At 54.7% G+C, this 20,031-nt stretch overlaps 1 protein-coding gene across 1 annotated transcript; it reads left to right on the forward strand.

Annotated features, from left to right (window-relative positions):
• Positions 1-890: 890 nt before the first annotated feature.
• On the forward strand, positions 891-19,024 carry MMP28 (matrix metallopeptidase 28). Its single transcript, XM_054287354.1, has 8 exons — positions 891-980; positions 10,474-10,553; positions 12,087-12,232; positions 14,346-14,567; positions 15,736-15,981; positions 16,392-16,541; positions 16,959-17,126; positions 18,630-19,024. Exons 1-8 carry the CDS (start codon positions 891-893, stop codon positions 19,022-19,024), a joined length of 1,497 nt encoding a protein of 498 aa, XP_054143329.1.
• The last annotated feature ends 1,007 nt before the right edge of the window (positions 19,025-20,031 follow it).

Genomic DNA, 20,031 nt, shown 5'->3' on the forward strand with positions numbered 1-20,031 from the left:
AAACATCCTTTTGCTTTAGTCAAATTAAAACAAAATAGTCAAACAAAACACTGCTGTGAGTAAACAGAGCTGTTGACTTGTCACTGCAGCCCTCAACATCATCAGCTCTGGGTGAGCTGCAGGAGAGCTGTGACACTGATGTGCAGCAAACTCCTCCTGGCTCATGGGCCACCATGTCCTGTACCTAGGAGGGAAATTTAAGCGGAAAGAGTGCAAACCACAACCCTGAGTGTGTAAAACACAACCCTGAGTGTGCAACCCACAACTCTGAGTGTGTAACCCACAACCCTGAGGGTGTAAACCACACAACCTTAAGTGTGTAAACCACAATACTGAGGGTGTAAACTACAACCCTGAGGGTGTAAATCACAGCCCAGAGTGTGTAACCCACAACCCTGAGTGTGTAACCCACAACCCTGAGGGTGTAAATCACAACCCGGAGTGTGTGGTTATCGTGTAGAGCCCGAGAGAACACTGCTCTGATGTGTGGATTTTGCCAGGGCCCTGAGGAGGTACTGTACTCCTGGCCCAGCCTTCCGTGCTCCTGAGCTGTGCTGGGCCACGGATGAACACAGGCTCAGGAAAAGCTGGAATTGCTTTCTCCTCTTTCCACAGCTTCCAGCCGTGCAGAGCCACCGTCCCACCTGGCTGAAGGGGACACGCACGGGCAGGGGATGCTCCGGGGAACAGGGCACAGGGGACAGGGGACAGGGCTCATCCCCCGGAGGGTGGCACAGGAGGCTCCCCCGGGCAGGGCCAGCCCCCGGGCTCGGTGCTGCAGCGGAGCCCGGCCCTCGGCCGGAGCCGGGGCTGGGGCCGCCCCCGGGGCCGGAGCCGGGGCCGGGGCGGGGAGAGGCGGCCGGGGCGGCGGCGGAGGGAGCGGAGCGGGGATGGCAGCGCCGCTGCGGGCGGCCCTGGCGCTGGGGCTGCTGGCGGCCGCTCAGCCCGCACCGGCCCCGGCACAGCGGCGGCAGGCGGAGGTACGGCCGGCACCGGGGCTGCTACCGGCACCGGCACCGGGGAGGGCGGGAGCGCGTCCGGGCTGGGCGTCCCCCGCGGGTGCGCGTGTTCCTGGTGTCCGTGTCTCTGGTGTGCCCCTGGCCCCGTGCCCCCGGTGTGCGTGTCCCGTGTGGTCGTGGCAGAGCTGTGCGTGTCCCCGGTGTCTGTGTCCCTGGTGTGCCCATGTCCCCGGTGTGAGTGTCCCCGGTGTGCCTGTCCCCTGGTGTGTGTGTCCTGTGTGGCTGTGTCCCTGGTGTGTGTGTCCCTTATGTGCCCACATCCCCGTCCCCGTGCCCCGACTGCGCCTGTCCCCACTGAGTCCATGCCCCAGGCGTGCCCATGACCCTATGCCTGTGCCATAGGTGTGCCCACGCTCTAGATGTGACTGTCCCTGGTGTACCCACATCCCTGTGCCCCAGCTGTGACTGTCCCCACTGAGTCCATGCCCCAGGCGTGCCCGTGTCCCTGTGCCTGTGCCATAGGTGTGCCCACGCTCTAGAGGTGACTGTCCCTGGTGTGCCCATGCCATAGGTGTGTGCATATCCCTGTGTGCCATGGGTGTGTCTTAGCCCTGAGTGTGCATGTCCCTGGTGTGCCAGTGTCATAGGTGTGGCCGTGTCCCAGGTGTCACTGTGTCCCTGGTGTGCCCGTGTCCCTGGTGTGCCTGTGTCATAGGTGTGGCCATGCCCCAGGTGTCGTTCTGTCCCTGGTGTGCCCATGTCTCTGGTGTGCCTGTGTCATAGGTGTGGCTGTGCCCCAGATGTCACTGTGTCCCTGGTGTGTCCATGACCCTGGTGTGCCCGTGCCCCAGATGTCACTATGTCCCTGGTGTGCCTGTGTCCCTCATATGTCCATGCCCCAGGTGTCACTGCGTCCTTGGTGTGCCCGTGCCATAGGTATGAGTGTGTCCCCAAGGTCCATCCCCAGCACAGGTGAGTGTCCCTGAGCTCGTGACCCCTGTGCCAGCCCCTGTGCCCTGGGCACAGCAGTGTGTGTGGCACAGGTGTGTGGCTGTGCCAGCTGGGGATGGATGGGGCTGTGCCACAGGCTGGTATTGGAATGCCAGGGTGTGTGGCCACCTGTGCTGTGTGGAGCTGTGGCAGAGAGTCACAGACTGGCTTGGGTTAGAATGGACATAAAACTCATCCCATTCCACCCCTGCCATGGGCAGGGACACTTCCACTAGCCCAGGTTGCTCCAGCCTGGCCTGGGACACTTCCAGGGATCCAGGGGCAGCCACAGCTGCTCTGGGCACCCTGTGCCAGGGCCTCAGCACCCTCACAGGGAAGAATTCCTTCCCAAATCTAATCTAAGTCTGGCCTATTTCAGCTCAAAGCCATTCCTCCTTGTCCTGTCTGTGCTTGCCCTTGCCCAAATTCCCTCTCCAGCTCTCTGGGAGCCCCTTTAGGCTCTGCATGGGCTCTGTGTGTCCCTGGAGCTTCTCTTGTGCAGGATGAGCAGCCCCAGCTCTCCCAGCCCTGTCCAGGTGTCCCCACAGGTGATGTGCAGCTGCAATCCTCCCCATCTCCCAGCATTTCATCCCCAGGAGAGGACAAAACCCAGTCCTTCCCCTGCCTGCCTCTGCCCATCACCTGTTTGGATTTCTCTGTTTGTCCTGCTGTCATTGTCACCCCGTGCCACCATCCATTCCTGTTTGTTTTGGGAGGACGAGGTATGAGATCTGGCTGGTGAACGATGGTTCATATTGGGGATTTTTTTGTTGTTTAGGCCTCGATCCAGTGTACATTTGTACAAATGCTTAATTTTCAACCCCAGCCAGCAAGTTCTGGTGAATTAGTTGGGGTTTTGAGCCCATGCTCTGAGAGGAAAAGGGCACAGGAATGCTCAGAGGTTTGTTTTGATGTGCAGGCTCTTTCTGCTGGGAGATGCTGCTCCAGAGAGGTCATTAATAGCTGTGATTTTCCCACTGTGCACAAACCTCAGCCCAGGAAACCAATAATTCAAAATTCACTTTAAAAGGAAACCAACTGATTGTGAAAAACTGGTTTAACAACCCAAACTGCCTTTCCACCCCTCATCGGTGACTTCTGAGCTCTTTTCCCTTGAAGTTTCAGAGCAGATCCCAGGATTGTGGCAGATCCCTCCTGAGAGAGTTCTGGGCAAGGCACTTTCCTGTCTCCCTGCCTCAGTTTCCCCAAGGGGATGTGCTGGGCTGCCCAGGGGCTTTGGGACAACACACACACAATGGAAATGCAGAGAATGGGCTGTGGAACTCGTCTAAATAAACTGAGCAGTTAATTTTCTCTCAGGAGGAAGCTGAAATTCTCACATAACATCAAATAGTTCTGGTGATTTGTGGCTTTCAGAGCACTTCCAGGCTTTGCTTCTAAAGCTTGGCTTTTTTTTTTTTTTTTGTTAATTCTTTTTAAAAAGCCACAGTTAGCAACAATATGTTGTGTAAACTTAGATGCATAAGACTGTCAAATGTCCAGTTGTGTGCTTTTCCTGGCTGGTTTCCATGTTTTCACTGCATCTGTACCAATTGCAGTTAAACAAACCCCAAAAAACCCCAAAAAAAAACACCCCATAAAACCAAACCAAAACAAAAAAAAACCACATTAAAAAATAAGGAAAATTCAAAAATTTAATTTGAAACATTTGTATGTGAAATCATCTTATCATCCACAGATAAGAGAGGGCCCAGTGCAAGAGAGCACATTGTTTGGCAAAGCTGGGTCTGGCTGGGCTGTGCTCAGACAGCAGCTGGAGGGTGGGAATGCCCAAAATTCCCTGATCCCGAGGGAATTGTGTAAAACACCCGGGGCATGTGAGATCCCAGCCCATGGTGGGAGTGAGGGGCTGGACAAAGGACAATGAAATCCCTGCAGAGATTCATGTGAGAAGCTCCAGGTGACATAAAAACTGAGGAGCATTTTGATAAAAACTGAATGGGAACAGAGAGCTGGGCTAACAGATTGAATAATTGTCATTTTGGAATTTTTTTTTCCAATTTTTTCACCCCTGTCCTGCCCTTCTCCTTCCCATCTTGCAGTATCTGGATGCTTCCAGATATGTTCTGATATATTTGATATTCTTCCCCTTATCAAACCAAGGTCTCAGATTTTGGGCTGGGAGATGCTCCGGCATCTCTGAGCTGCTTTAGGAGCAGGATGCTGCTGGGATGAAGGATGATGAGCACAGCTGGGTGCAGGGAGGCTCCTGGCACCACACAGACCCTGTGGGGCACAGAGCATCCCATATCTCCTTCTGAAACAAGGAGGAGAAATCCTCCTTCCTGTAAAAAATCCCTGCTGTGCAGCCTCAGCATGAAGGGAGGGAGGTGGAGATGAGGAGGAATTCTCCTCTGAGGCATGGCCGGGCTCTGCATCCCCCGATCCCGCGTCCCGGAGCCGCGGGTGCGGATGTGGGGAGCGGCCCCGGGTGCCCCGGGCATCCCCGGTGTGATTTCCACGCCGTGAGTCACCAAAGGCAGCACGAACAGCTCCGCCTTTCTTCCCGCTGCTGCCCCAAAACAATCCCCGCTTGTTCGGGCAAACCTCGCCCGCCGGGCAGGGGCCGGGGCCTTCTCCAGCTTTTTCCTTTCCTTTCCTTTCCCCTTTCCTTTCCTTTCCTTTCCTTTCCTTTCCTTTCCTTTCCTTTCCTTTCCTTTCCTTTCCTTTCCCCTTTCCTTTCCCCTTTCCCTTCCCTTCCCTTCCCTTCCCTTCCCTTCCCTTCCCTTCCCTTCCCTTCCCTTCCCTTCCCTTCCCTTCCCTTTTTCTCTCCCCTTTTCCTTCCACCTTTTCCTTCCCCCTTTCCCTTTCCTTTCCCTCCTCAGACACCACAGCACAGCCAAGCTGTGTGACAAACTGGTTTGTCAGCCCCTCTGGTATTCACAGGGGAAGGTTTGGCCAAGCCAGGTGTTCTTCCCTGGTTTCCCCAAGAGTTTTGGGTCACATTCAGCAGTTTTGGTGCTGCAGCCCATCAGGTTTGGGGTGCTGGGGCAGAGCTGCCATCTGCTTCCCAACGAGTTAGCACTGATCCATGGATTGGTTTGGGTTGGAAGGGCCTTAAATCTCCTCTCATTCCACCCCTGCCACACCTTCCATTAGACCAAGTTGCTCCAAGCCACATCCAAGCTGTTGGTGAAACCAGGAGGGGTTTTAGCTAGGCCAGGCTTGCTGCTTCTCACCTTTAGAAGATTGAGAGTTAAAATAAATGGAGTTTAGAAGATCCCAACTCCACATCTTTAGTGGCAAGTGGATTATTTGCTGCTAAAAAGTAGATTTTAGGAGTGGTGGGCAGGGCAGGAGGTTCCTCCAGGACACAGCAGGGGAATATCCCAGCAGCCAGGGATGGGATGGGATGGGATGGGATGCTTGGGGCTTTCACCACGCTCCATCCTCAGTGCAGGGAATCAGCTGAGATTTCCCTGATCCATCTCCAGTGTGGGGAATCAGCTGAGATTTCCCTCATCCATCCTAGTGCAGGGAATCAGCTGAGATTTCCCTGCCCATCCCCAGTATGGGGAATCAGCTGAGGGCTGAGGTTTCCCTGCCTTTCCATCGGGAGCCCTGCCAGGCTCTGTGCTGGCTAATGCCCCTTCTCGTGTGTCCATAGATGCAATATTTATAGAGATACTTACACACACACTTAAACAAAGGCGGCGCGGGGGCTCTGCCTGAGGCTTTGCAGGGATGAGCAGCAGCAAATGAGCGTTTTTAATTGCTGTGCCATCTCCTGGAGGCAGCAGGGAGCCCATGGGCAGGAGGAGCTGCTGCTCCCTCTGTGACCACGCCAAAACACACCAGGAGCCAGTTCTGCCTCTGTGTGTGCTGGGGGAAACTGAGGCTGAAAAGCAGGAGCTCTGTGCCCCTTTGGGCCTTGAGATGATGTGGGATGAGCCTGGGGATGCTGGAACCAGGGTTTGGGATCCACCTGGTTTCAAACAAAAGACTTTAAAGGTGCAGAGTGTAGTGGCACTGCCTGTAACCATGTCACAAAACGCCTGTGTCAGATTAAGTCTTTTTCTGACCCAGAGATGGAGTAACTGAGAGGCGTTTTAAAATTTTTTATTTATTCTTTATTCTATTTTATTCTATATTCTATTTTTTAAAATTCTATTTATTCTCAGTCTCATGAGAAGAGTGAGACAATACAGATGTTACAACCCACCCCATCACAATCAGAAGCCAACTATTTCTCAATCACAATACATTATAAGCAATTCTTGGCCTGGCCTTTGGCAGGGTGGGATCCCCTCCCTGCCCTGCCGGGGATGGAGGGGAGGGATGGGGTTTGTACCCAGCAGAGCAGGGGGAGCACGGTCAGCAGGAGCTGTGCGAGGTTTCTCCGGTTCTCAGGGGCTGGAAAGCAGCCACAGCTGCAGGGGAGGAGCCGATCCTGCTGTCTCGGCACTCTCCTTATCCCGGCTTCCAGTCAGAGTTAATTGTGTTTGCTGCTGGCTGAATTCCACCCGGGATGCCTGTGGTGGAGGGCAAGGTGTTTCCTTGGCTTTGGCCAAGGCAGAGATGATTTCAGGGTTGTAACAGGCTCCACATCAGAGCCCTGAGATGGGAAGGGTCCCTCTGTGTCCCCCAGCCTCCTCCCGCTGTCCCCAGAGGTTCTCTGCTCCATCCCTGCTTCCCAAGCAGCCAAACCCCTGCTCCTCTCCCTCCCTCGTGCACAGCGGGAGCTGGGCATATTTCACGTTAATGCTTCTCTTGGTTTCCTGCTGTTTTTCTTTTCCCATTGTATGGAATAGCGCATTTCCCCGTCTGGGGCGGGAGGGAGGGGGTGTTCCCAGCACTTTGCATTGCAGCCTCTGGAGAGGTTTGGATGGGCTGGGGCCAGATTGCAGCCTGGCTGGGCTCTGGGGGGCTCTGCAGGGCTGGGGGATGTGACAGCGTTCACAAGGATGAGGGAAGGGACGAGGATCTGACTCCATGTTTCAGAAGGCTTGGTTTATTATTGTATGATATATATCATATTAAAACTGTACTAAAATCATAGAAGAAAAGGTCTCATCAGAATAGAATAGAAAGGAATGATAACAAAGGTTTGTGGCTCAGAGAGCCTGAGCCAGCTGACTGTGATTGGCCATTAATTAGAAACAACCCACATGGGCCAATCACAGATGCACCTGTTGCATTTCACAGCAGCAGATAATCATTGTTTGCATTTTGTTCCTGAGGCCTCTCAGCTTCTCAGGAGGAAAAATCCTAAGGAAAGGATTTTTCATAAAAGATGTCTATGACACTGGGAGCCTTCAGCACTGGTTTGGGCACAGGATGCTGTGGCAAGGGGCTCTTGGGTTCCCCTGGATCCCAAAAACTCCCTGGATTTGTATGCTCTGTGTTGGATAAATACCTGACAGAGATCAGCACATCCCTCTCCTGCAGCTCTGTGTTTCCAGGACCACCATCACCCTTAGCTGACAGCAGATGTGTCTAGAGAACACAATAGAATTTCTCCTGATGGTTTTGCAGCCAGAGAGTCGGTGCCTGTGTGTGAGAACCTCAATGTGGCACAGGCCAGAAACCACAGAGAAAATGCTGCTTTGCTTGGGCTTGCAAAGCTCAGGGAGCTCTGGGCAGGAGTGATAAAGCCAATAGTGGCCTCTGTGCCTTCTGGTGCTGCTCAAGAGCAGCTGCTGGGACAGGGTTGCTTTTTTCACTGTGCACCCTGACGTGTCCAGATGGGGTTTCAAGCCTCCATGAGATCATGGTGAGGAAAAAGCATTTTCATGCTTTAATAGTGGGATTATGTTGGGTTACAGGCAAGGAAGGAGCTTCAGGTTGTGCTGAGTGAATGCAGAATTGTGTTAGACAAGGTTCAGACTGTGCTATGAGAGCCAGGACTTCCCATCCAGGTGTTCAGTCCACATTTATCTGCACTGATGTCACCTCTGGCATCTTCACCCTGTAACTGGTGATTCACCCTGTAACTGGTGATTTTGTGCTTCTGGAGGAGGACTTTAAGAAAATACAAGCACGGGGGAAAAGGATGAGATCCCTTCTCCTCTCCAGATACTCTCAGAGGGCTCCAAGCCATTCCATGCTCAGGATGTTCCTCCATTCCTGCATGCCCATCCTGAGCTGCTGCTGGGTTTTGCTCCTGTGAGGGTGGGTTATCCCAGTGTGGCTGGGGAATGGCAAGTCCAGGCTGGATGGTAAAGCCTGGGCAAAGGTGTTGTGGCTTCTCCTGACAAACAAGTCACTGCTCTCTGTGACCGTGCTCACAGGGGTTCTTGGATGAGGGAAGAGATGAGGATCTGACTCCATGTTTCAGAAGGCTTGATTCATTATTTTATGATATATATTACATTAAAACTGTACTAAAAAAATAGGAGAAAAGATTTCATCAGAAGGCTGGCTAAGAATAGAATAGCAAAGAATGATAAAAAATGTTTGTGGCTCGGCTCTCTGTCTGAACAAGCTCACTGTGATTGGCCATTAATTACAAACATGGGCCAATCCCAGATCCACCTGTTGCATCCCACAGCAGCAGACAATCATTGTTTACATTTTGTTCCTGAGGTCTCTCAGCCTCTCAGGAGGAAAAATCCTAAGGAAAGGATTTTCCATAACAGATGTCTGTGACAGGTCTCCCAGCCAGTGTGGCACTGTCCTGATTTACCCTGACCCACTGTGAGGTGTCTGGGTGACCCTGGCCACGCTCAGGCTCCTCCTGCTGCAGCCTGGCACTGCTGGGACGAGCTGCTGGTGCCTCCAGCTGAGACAAGGCAGCTTTGGTGGGAAAAACATCCAAAATTCTTTGTGTGGGGCTGGGTAAAGAGCGTGTCCAGGCAGGAATGTGTGCTGGGGCTCTGCCAGAGGGGGATGCTCCAGGTAGAGGGGGTGTAAAGGAGGAGATGGAGCTGGAGGAGATGGAACTGGAGGAGATGAAATGGAGGAGATGAAATGGAGGAGATGAAATGGAGGAGATGAGGGCTGCAGAGCACACGTGGCTGTGCAGTGACGTGCTTGGGGATGACATGAGGGTGACTGTTCATGGCAAGCAGGAGGTTTGGGCAGGAGGAGGAGAGGGAGAGGCCCTGGCACAGCTCGGGGCTGCCACATCCACAGAGCATTCCTGCTCCCTGCCTGGTGACAGGGCCCTGGCAGAGCTGCTGCCTCCTCTGCAGGGAATTAAAGGAGAGCTGGGTCACCACAGTCAGGAGCAGCACTGAGAGGAGATCACCACTCCAACCCCTTCCCTTTCCCAGCCCCGAGATGAACTGGAAGGGAAACAGCTTTAAAACCACCCCGAGGGCCCCAGCCCTGCTATCCGGGCCATCCCTGGCATTCCCGGTGCTCATGGGATGCAGAGAGGGGAATCCGCCACTTTCACTTTTTATTATTATTATTCATTGCCGTAACTCGGGCTCTGCTGCACTAACAGGATGCTGGGCAGCTTGTTTGTGTCCCGCAGACATCCCTGGCGGCGGGCGTGGAGCATTCCCGTGTGACCCCGGCTATTAACTCCTCCAAAAAGCAGCCCGAGCCGTTTATTTTCTTTAACATACAATTTAAGCGCTGGAGCGAGTTCAGAGAGGCAATCTCCGTCCGTGTCGGCGGCCGATAAGGAGAAGAATGGTTTGGCAAAGCAAATTGCACCCTGAGCATCCCCACTTTGCAGCAGCACATCCTGGTGGGGATGGGGATGCTGAGCCTGACCCCGGCTCACCCTGCCCTACTCGTGGCCATTCTGGCTTTGTTTGGATCCCTGCCTGGAGCCGGGGCGATCAGAGCTGAGGGTTTGGTCGCCTCTGGCTGCGGATGGGACGGCAGCAGAGGATTTTGATCTCTGTATTTCCTCCTACGCTTCCATCGTGGCCAAAAACCCCGAGAGCCAAATGAAATGATGGGGAGGAGACACACGGGAACGTGTATGGGCACGGCTGCTTGAGATGCAGAGCTCCCAGGAGCAAAACAAGTGGGCAGTTTGGGTTTGCAGCACTCAGCTCCTTTTTCCCCCTCTTCCCAAGCCAACACGTGCTCTGAGCTGCACCTTTCCCATTTTTTCTTGCAGCTCTTCCTGAGAAATACAGCTGCTCCAGGGAGTCACACAATTTACCTGCAGTGATGTCACCACTGGTGATTCACCCTGTAACTGGTGATTTTGTGCTTCTGGAGGAGAACTTTAAGAAAATACAAGCACGGGGGAAAGGATGAGATCCCTTCTCCTCTCCAGATACTCTCAGAGGGCTCCAAGCCATTCCATGCTCAGGATGCTCCTCCATCCCTGCTGCCCATCCTGAGCTGCTGCTGGGTTTTGCTCCTGGTACCCCCTGTAAAAATGGGAATATCCCAGTGTGACTGGGGAATGGCAGGTCCAGGCTGGATGGTGAAGCCTGGGCAGAGGTGTTGTGGCTTCTGCTGACAAACAAACCAATGCAAACCAAAACAAGCGGGAAGTTTGGGTTTGCAGCACTCTTTGCCACTTCATCTCCTTTCCCCATCTTCCCAAACCAACACATGCTCTGAGTTACACCTTTCCCATTTTTTCTTGCAGCTCTTCCTGGAGAAATACGGCTATTTCAGGGAGCAGGGGGCCAGCACACACAGCCCAGCCGAGTTCAGCAAGGCGCTGAGGTAGGAGCCTTTTATCCATCCAACGTTGCCCTCCAACCTCGGAGCCTTTTACCCAACACTGCCCTCCAACCTTGGAGCCTTTTACCCAACACTGCCTTCCAACCTTCGTCTGCAGGGATGCTGCCAACACCCCGAGGGTTTTTTTTTACAGCCAGAGGGGCCTTTTTGCAGCTGGAGGCTCTGTGTCTCACAGTGCACAGCCCGTGTTTTTTGGAGAGGCGGGTCCATGCCTGGTTCCCCAGCTGGTGCTGGCTGTTGGCACCCGGCTCTCGCTGCTTTATTCGCCTTTTATGGCCCTGAGCTCGCCTGTGATAAAATCTGTGGGAGGCCGAGCTTGGGGAGGGCTGGGAGATGTCAGAGGGGGAGAGCTGCCAGCTCCTGCCTGGGCTTCTCCTAAGGACATCACCTCTGGGAGCTTCCCGGGCTTGACCCTGTGCAAAGCCAAATGCAAAGTTAAATGTGAAAGGCAAAAAACTGGGGTTAAAAATGGGAAAAGGCATTTTTAGGCTCCATTTTTAGGCTTCTCTGCCCTGCTAGGAGGTGACTTACAGGTCAGCTGTGCTTGCAGAGCCAAATCCTTCTTGTTTTACCAGCTGGGTGAAGTTCCGATGCCGGGGTGTGAAGCTTGTGGGGTGAAAATCCTGGCTTGGGTCAAACCCCCAGCACAAACACACCCAAACCCCAGCAGAAACACACCCAAACCCTGGCACCAACATACCCACACCTCTGGCACAAACACATCCATACCCTGGCACAAATATACCCAAACCCCCAGCACCAACGCACCCAAACCCCTGGCACCAACATCTCCAAATCCCCAGCACAAAAATACCCAAACCCCCGGCACCAACATCCTCAAACCCCAGCACCAACATACCCAAACCCCCAGCACACACACATCCAAAAAACCTGGTACAAACATCCCCAAACCCCCAGCACCAACACACCCAAACCCCAGCACAAACTTACCCCAAACCCTGGCACCAACACACCCAAACCCCTGGCACCAACATCCTCAAACCCCCAGCACCAACATACCAAAACCCCCAGCACAAACACATCCAAAAAACCTGGTACAAACACACCCAAACCCCTGGCACAAACGTACCCACACCTCTGGCACCAACATCCCTAAACCCCAGCACAAACACACCCAAACCCTGGCACCAACATCCCCAAACTCCCAGCACCAACATACCCAAACTCCTGGTACCAACACACCCAAATCCCAGCACAAACATACCCAAAACCCTGGCGCAAAAATACCCAAACCCTCAGCACAAACATACCCACACCTCTGGCACAAACATCCCCCCAACCTTTGTCACAAACACACCCAAACCCCCAGCACAAACATCCCCAAACCCTCAGCACCAACATACCCAAACCCCTGGTACAAACACACCCAAACCCTTGGCACTTACATACCCAAACACCCAGCACAAACATCCCCCCAATCCTTGGCACAAACACCCCCAAACCCCACCACGGCGGGTCTGGATGTGGCTGCTGACACCCCTATTCCTCCTGCAGGGATTTCCAGCGTGTGACCCACCTCCCTGCCAGCGGGGTGCTGGATGCCCCCACCCTCCATCAGATGGCCCTGCCCAGGTGTGGCACGGATGACGGGCACGGCCGCGCTGCCCCCGCCCGGCGCCGCCGGCGCTCGGCACAGCACGGTGAGCACCGGGGGGCTCCGGGGGGGTTTGGGGTCTGGGATGCTCGGGTTTCCCATCCTGGACTCGTGGGGAAGCTGCTGTGGGTGGGAGGTGCAGGCCCACAGGCACAGCATCCAGCCCAGGACTCGCTTGGAGGTTGTTTTTAAAGCAGTGATTAGAGATTCAGCTCCCAATTGGGGAATTCGCCTCTCTTGGGGTGGTTTTACTGCTTCTGTGGGAGCCAGGAGATCTCCCAGAGAGCACTCAGGTCACCATGGCCCCACACTCAGCTGGGCTGGCATGATATGCAGAGCATGAGCTGGCACACAGTGAAGTTATCTCCAGGTTTTGCTGACCTTTGGGACTCCTAATGCCTCTTAGGGGCACAGCAGTACCCAAAAACCTGCCAGCACTTGGCTGCCTGACCCAAGAGTCATTTCACCCATGTTAAGGGGTTTAACTCTGCTCCAAGCATCCTTCTGTGTGTCCAGGGCTGGGCCTCTTGTCCCCTGTGAGCTCTCTTTGGGCTTGCAGATGAGTAACTGGATTCCTGGAGAGCGAGAGGGCCAGCTGTGCTCAGGACATGGGAAAAATGAAAGGGAGATTAAGAACAGGCTCTGTGCCGTGTCAGGCTGTCTGTGCATCTGGCAGGGCTGGCCATGCACAGCCCCAGGAGAGAGCCCTGTCATGCTCCTCCAGGCTCTAGATTTCCTCCCAAAGCCCCAGCATGTGTCCCTTGCAGGAGCCATCCTGTGCCCAGGGCATGTGGGCAGTGAGCAGAGCAGGAAGGGCATAGAGCAGGAGGTGGGCAAACAGGAGCAGCCAGTGCCCTGTGGCTCATGGGGCTCCTTTTTGGGCATCAAAAAAGTGGCTGGGTGGCAGGAGATGCCCAATGGCTCAAGGATAGGGCAGGAAAGGGCTCAGTGTGGTTATTGCTGTGGTGATCTGATGTCACAGGCAGTGGGGATGGGACAGCACCACATCTGTACCCAAGGGCTGGGTGGGAACAGGGGGTGCCTGCAGATCTGGAGGAAGGCTGGGCTGTTTATCCTGCTTGGAGCAGGAACCCCTGGCAGCTGAGCCAGCTCAGTGCTTTGTTATCCCCTCATCCCAGCAGGATCTCCCCTGTGTCCCTCATCCTGCTGGCTTGGGGCACACCCAGAGCCCAGCACGGGGCAAAGCCAAGCTCTCCTCTTCCCAGGAGCCAGCCTTGCCCATCCTCCTCTGGTGGTGGATGTTCTGCCCCTGTGGAGAGAAGGATGGGATGCCAGGCTTTGTTTTAGGGCTGCTTTTAGAAAAGGCTCTGTGCCATGTCAGGCTGTCTGCTGCCAGCTGTGTTCCCCCTGTTTCCCTGCACATCTGGAGCAGAGGCAGAGGCTGGAGCCTGTCCCCACTCCCACGCCTCAGCACCAGCTCTGGCACCCACATCCCCCCAGCGCCCCACGGCTTTTTCCTGCTCCCTCCAGATAAATGTAATCCCAGGGCTCTGGGGTCCCAAACCCCAGCACCAACACGCCCAAACCCCCAGCATCAACATACCCAAACCCTGGCACAAACATACCCAAACCCCCAGCACAAACATACCCCAAACCCTGGCACAAACATACCCAAACCCCCAGCACAAACATACCCAAAATCCTGGCTCAGGTGAAATCCCCAGCACAAACACCCCCAAACCCCCAGCAGAAACACACCCAAACCCCTGGCACCAACACACCCAAACCCTGGCACAAACATCCCCAACCTCCCAGCACCAACAGACCCAAACCCCCAGCACAAACATACCCCAAACCCCCAGCATCAACACACCCAAACCCCTGGCACCAACACACCCAAACCCTGGCACAAACATCCCCAACCTCCCAGCACCAACAGACCCAAACCCCCAGCACAAACATACCCCAAACCCCCAGCATCAACACACCCAAACCCCTGGCACCAACATCCCCAAACCCTGGCACAAACATCCCCAACGTCCCAGCACCAACACCCCCAAACCCCCAGCACAAACATACCCCAAATCCTGGCACCAACATACCCAAACCCTGGCACCCTTTTAAGGAAGCAATGTGGCACAGATGGAGCCCTGCTCACCCTTTCTCCCTGCCACGGGGGTGGCCTTGTCCCCGCACAGGAGGGCGGTGGCCGAAGCGGCAGCTGACGTACCGCGTGGTGAACCGGCCGCCGTACCTGCCGCAGCACGGCGTGCGCCTGGCCGTGCGCGCCGCCTTCCAGCTCTGGAGCAACGTGTCCTCCCTGCTCTTCTGGGAGGCACAGGATGGTCCCGCCGACATCCGCCTCACCTTCTTCCATGGCGACCACAACGATGGACTCAACAACGCCTTCGATGGGCCAGGTGCTGGTCGCTTCCCCCTCGTAAGCTGCTCTTTGGAACGTGGGGTCTTCCCCCAAAGGGAGGAGGGATGGGGGTGGTGGAGGCTCTGCAGTGTCTCCAGCCCAGCTTGTACCAGTTTGGTGTCTGATTTGGGGTCTGAGTTGCTGTCTGATCTGGGGAATCCCCTCCCAACTCCTCAACTGAGGTCTGCCAGCAAGGCGGCTGAGATGTTCCTCAAGGAGCCCCACAACACCCTCCAAACATGGGCTCCTCCAAAAACAACTAAAACTGAGTCACATTTGGGCAAACCAAATCTGCATGTTGTGGCAATGTTCCTCGCTCAGGGCTCACCCAATGTGGAATTTTCTTGACTTGGTGTCACCAGTTGTGGGAATTTGCAGGCAACCCCGACATGAGAAGAGAATATTGACTCCATGTTTCAGAAGGCTGATTTATTATTTTATGATATATATTATTGTGGCAGACGTCTTTTATGAAAAATCCTTTTGCTAGGATTTTTTGTCCTGAGAAGCTGTGAGGCCTCAGGAACAAAATGTAAACATTGATTGTCTGCTGCTGTGGAATGTAACAGGTGGATCTGTGATTGGCCCATGTTGGTTGTTTCTAATTAATGGCAGAGAGCCCAAGCCACAAGCCTTTGTTATCATTCCTTCTTTTTCTATTCTTAGCTAGCCTTCTGATGAAATACTTTCTTCTGTTATTTTAGTATAGTTTTAATATAATATATATCGTAAAATAATAAATCAAACCTTCTGAAACATGGAGTCAGATCCTCATCTCTTCCCTCATCCTCAGATCCCTGTGAACACGGTCACATATTATATTAAAAGAAAATGATATATTAAAAGTATACTAAAAGAATAGAAGAAAGGATTTCATCAGAAGGTTAGAAAACAAAGGTTAGAAAAACAAAGGAATGGAATGATAACAAAATCTTGTGACTGACCAGAGAATCTGAGCCAGCTGACTGTGTTGGCCATTAATTAAAAACAACCACATGAGACCAATCACAGATGCACCTGTTGCATTCCACAGCAGCAGATAATCAATGTTTACATTTAATTTCTGAGGCCTCTCAGCTTCTTAGGAGAAAAAAAATCCTATCAAAAGGATTGTTCATAGAACGCCATGGTGACATTGCGGTCCCTGCCGGCTCTCGTGTCCCCAGGAGGTGCCCTGGCCCACGCCTTCCTGCCCCGGCGAGGAGAAGCTCACTTTGACAGCGCTGAGCGCTGGTCCCTGCACAGTGGCAAGGGGAGGAACCTGTTCGTCGTGGTGGCCCACGAGGTGGGGCACACGCTGGGGCTGCAGCACTCGCCCGTCAAGAGCGCCCTCATGTCACCCTACTACAAGAAGCTCAGCAAGGATTTTGTCCTCAGCTGGGATGACATCTTGGCCATACAGAGTTTGTACGGTGAGCCTGGCTTCTCTGAGCATCCCTGCGTTCCTCCAGGGTTGTTCTCTGGGGTTCTCTGGGTTCCTCCAGGGTTGTTCTCTGGGGTGAGGAGTGAGCAGTACGAATGGGAGCAGGTCCCTGAAAGGGGAGAGGACTGCTGACACATGGGCTCCATTCCTGTGGTGGCTGGGAGGAAAATGCAGGAGAGGTGGGACAGGTGCCAGGGCCTCCAGGGCAGGGAAGGTTGGGTTTGCTGCCCACTTGTCTGCTGGTGCATGTTTTTTTGGGGTGCCCAGGGATTTTTGTCACTATCATGGAATAAGAACGAGACATTGGGACAAGGGGTCTTGGGAGTCCCAGCCCTGTGCTTTGGGAAAATTTGTTTCTCTGCTCCTCCTCTGGACTCATCACCCCTTGTTCCGTCCCAGGAAAGCCCTCCAAGGGCTCGGCCATCCAGCTCCCAGGAAAGGTCTTCACTCACTTCCAGGACTGGAACACGGACCTTTACAGCAGGGACCGGCAGCAGAGGAGCCTCAGCACCTACTACTGCCACTCCTTCTTCGATGCCATAACCTCTGGTGGGTGCTGGCCAGTGTAACCCCCTCCCAAACCTGCACCCCACCCCTTGTTCCCGTGCTGCTGCAGCTCCCAGGGGAGGGAAAGCTGGGTTTGACTGGTCCACAGCCCCTGGCACTGGTGGTGTCACTGATGCACAGTGAAGCAGTGCACATTGAGGGCACAGCGATGTGCCAGAAACAGGGAAAACGCCCCAAAACCTGGGCCATGGAAAGGATTAATCACTGCAGGAGCTCAGCTGTGCAAGATAAGCCTTGAGCTGTGGTTAGACTTTATCCTTTCATGCCTGGAGGGGAGAAAATGGATTCTGGAAGGTGGAAGGGCAGGGGGAAGCATCCAAACCCCAAAGCACGGGGAGGAGATGGGATCTGGGTAGAAGGGAAGGGTTGTTCAGTAACATTTCTCCCTCTGCCTCACAGATGGGGATCACAACCTCTACATCTTCAAGGGCAGCCACTACTGGGTGGTGTCGGGCAGTGGCAACGCCAGTGAGCCCCAGGCTCTGCAGCCGCGCTGGCCCGGCCTGCCCGCCGGCATCGACGCCTGCACCTGGTCCCAGAGCACGGGCAAGTTCTACTTCTTCAAAGGTGGGTGAGGGCGCAGGGGGCTCCCCTCGGGGCTGCCACTGCTCCTGCCTGCAGGGTGGAGGTCCAGGCTTGGCTGGGGTCGCACAGTTCTTGTTTGTGTGAGCTGGGGCGTTGCTGCGCCCTGGGTGTGCAAAGCCCTGGGCTGGGTGCCCTGTCGTGGGTGAGCCACGTGGCCCTGGCAGCCACAGCACCGCCTCGTGCCTCAGTTTCCCCATCAGGAGAGCACTCACTGGTGTGTCAAAGCAAATCCAGGTGCAGTGGTGAGTGTTGGGGAGAAACTGCTCCCCAAAACACGAGGGGCAGGGGAGTGCGTGGGGGTTTCATGGGGCACTGGATCCCTGGGCTGTGCCTGGGGCTGAGCTGCCCTGGGAACTGGGATACCATCCATGAGCTGCACCAGGAGTTGGGATGCCATCCATGAGCTGCCCTGGGAGCTGGGATCTCATCCCTAAACTGACCTGGGAGCTAGGATACCATTCCTAAATTGCCTCAGTAGCTGGGATACCACCCATGAGATGCCCAGCAGCCAGATGGGGAGAGGAAGGTCAAACCAGGCAGCCTGGCTGCCAGGGTCAGCCCCAGCTTTAATGGGAAGCAGTCCCTGGCTGCTCAGAAAAGGGGCTTTGTGCTGCAGCTGGGTGAGAGCCAAAGCCCCTCTGCCTCCCCAGCCCTGCTGCTCCCTCTGTCCTCCCCAGGGCTGTGCCTTGTGAGCAGAAAGGGGCTTTTGTCTGCCCTGTTGTGGGGACAGGGTGCTGTGGGGACAGCCAAGCCGCCAGTCCCCATCACAATTCCTGCTGCAGGGCTGGGCTTGGATGCCCCAGCTCCAGCTGGATCTGTTTCTGTCTGTCCCATTCGCTGTGCAAGGCCAGGGGGGAGGCTTGCCATAAGCAGCATGGTGGTGGCCTTGCTCTGTCCCTGTGGTCCCTTTCCATGCCTTCAAACCCCTGAGCTGCCGTGCCTCAGTTTCCCCTGTGATGGTGTTCACAGGAGTCTGAGGATGAGGATGAGGGAAGAGACTCCATGTTTCAGGAGGCTTGATTTATTATTTTATGATATATATTATATTAAAACTATACTAAAAGAATAGGAGAAAAGGTTTCATCAGAGGGCTAGCTAAGAATAGAAAAAGAAGGAATGATAACAAAGGTTTGTGGCTTGGACAGAGAGTCAGAGCCAGCTGACTGTGATTGGCCATTTATTAGAAACAACCACATGAGACCAATCACAGACGCACCTGTTGCATTCCACAGCAGCAGATAATCAATGTTTACATTTTGTTCCTGAGGCCTCCCAGCTTCTCAGGACAAAAAACCCTAAGGAAAGGATTTTCCATAAAAGATATCTGTGACATTCCCCCCAGCCTGCTCCTTGGGGCAGCCCCGCAGTGCTCACCAGCGGCATGGATGTCACTGACATGTGGTCCTGTGGCCGAGTCTGGCCACATCTGCAGCTCAGGCTGGCAGGGTCCCCTCTGGGCTGTGCTCTGACCCTCCTGTCCCGCAGGTGGCCGCTGCTGGCGCTACGCTGGCTCCCAGCTGGACGCGGGATTCCCCCGCAAATGCAGCGCCCTGGGGCTGCCCCGGCACCCGGACACCGCGCTCTACTTCCCGCAGCTCCGGCGCCTCGTCCTCTTCAAGGGGCCCAAGTACTTCGTGCTGGGCGAGGATCCCATGGCCGTGGAGCCCTACTACCCCCGGAGCCTGCGGGACTGGGCAGGGCTGCCCCCGGGCACCGCCGGCGCCCTCGCCCACCGCGACCGCGCCCTCTACTTCTTCAGGGACGATCGGTTCTGGAAATTCGACCAGGACAAGCTGCGGGTGGTGGCCACCGGCAAATGGGCCACGCAGCTGGCCTGGATGGGCTGCTGGGATGCCGACAGTGAGCAGGTGCTGTTCTGAGAAAAGGGGGTCTGGACCTGGATCCCTCTGTGCGTGACTCTGGTTCCTGTCTGATGGTTGGGCAGGGACCGGCTGCACACTGGAGCCTTGGGATGGTGGAGCAGTGACCCAGCAGAGCTGGGATGGAGCTGGGACAGAGCCAGGTGTGCCACAGCCAGATGTGCCCATAGCCAGATGTGCCACGGGCCGGTGTGCCATGGCCAGGTGTGCCATGGCCAGGTGACCTGCAGGCTTCAGGACTGTATTTTTTATAATACCACGGGAAAAAAAATGTATCAGCCATGGAGACTGCAAACACATCCATTTCTGTTCATTTTCAGGATGTGTGCCACAGCCAGGTGACCTGAAGGCTTTGGGACTGTATTTTTTATACCAAGAAAAAAAATGTATCAGCCATGGAGACTGCAAACACATTTTTGTTCACTTTCAGGATATTGTTACACACGTTTTTCAAACCAGGACCGGGGTTTGATGATACTTTTTGATATATTTGTTGATATCTGTCATTTTCACACAGTCAGGCAGAGAAGTTTCTCGTTGCTGATTGATTTGGGGTTTGGATGGTTTTCAACAACAGACTGAGAACATCTCCTGCTTAAAACTAAAAGAAAGGAGACATTTGGACAAAAAATTTGGATCCATGTGGAGCTTTGCCCCTGCTGTTTGTTGAGACCCTGGGGTATGGAGGGTTGGGGATGCTTTGCTGGGCTGTGCTCACATCCAGCTGGAGACACCAGCACAGGGGATTTTGGGGCTGAAAGCAGCAGGGTTTGGTGTAGGAGAGAAAAGGGGGGCTCAGCTGAGCTGCTGGCCACAGGCAGCAGGAGCTTGGGCTTTGGGTGGGTTTGGGGTGCCTGGTGGGCTCTCCTGGGTTGTGCCCACCTGGCAGCCCTCACTGTGTGCCTGAGCTCCGCTGCCTCTGCAAGGGACAGGATCAGGGAATTTCTGCCTCCCTGGGCCCCACCCGGGTGAACGGGGGTGACAAATGGCTGTGGGAGGAGGGGAAG

This window comes from Melozone crissalis, unplaced genomic scaffold, assembly GCF_028551555.1.
Source record: "Melozone crissalis strain CALT ecotype California unplaced genomic scaffold, PUWL_Pcris_2 ptg000057l_1, whole genome shotgun sequence".
Classification (NCBI taxonomy): Eukaryota; Metazoa; Chordata; class Aves; order Passeriformes; family Passerellidae; genus Melozone; species Melozone crissalis.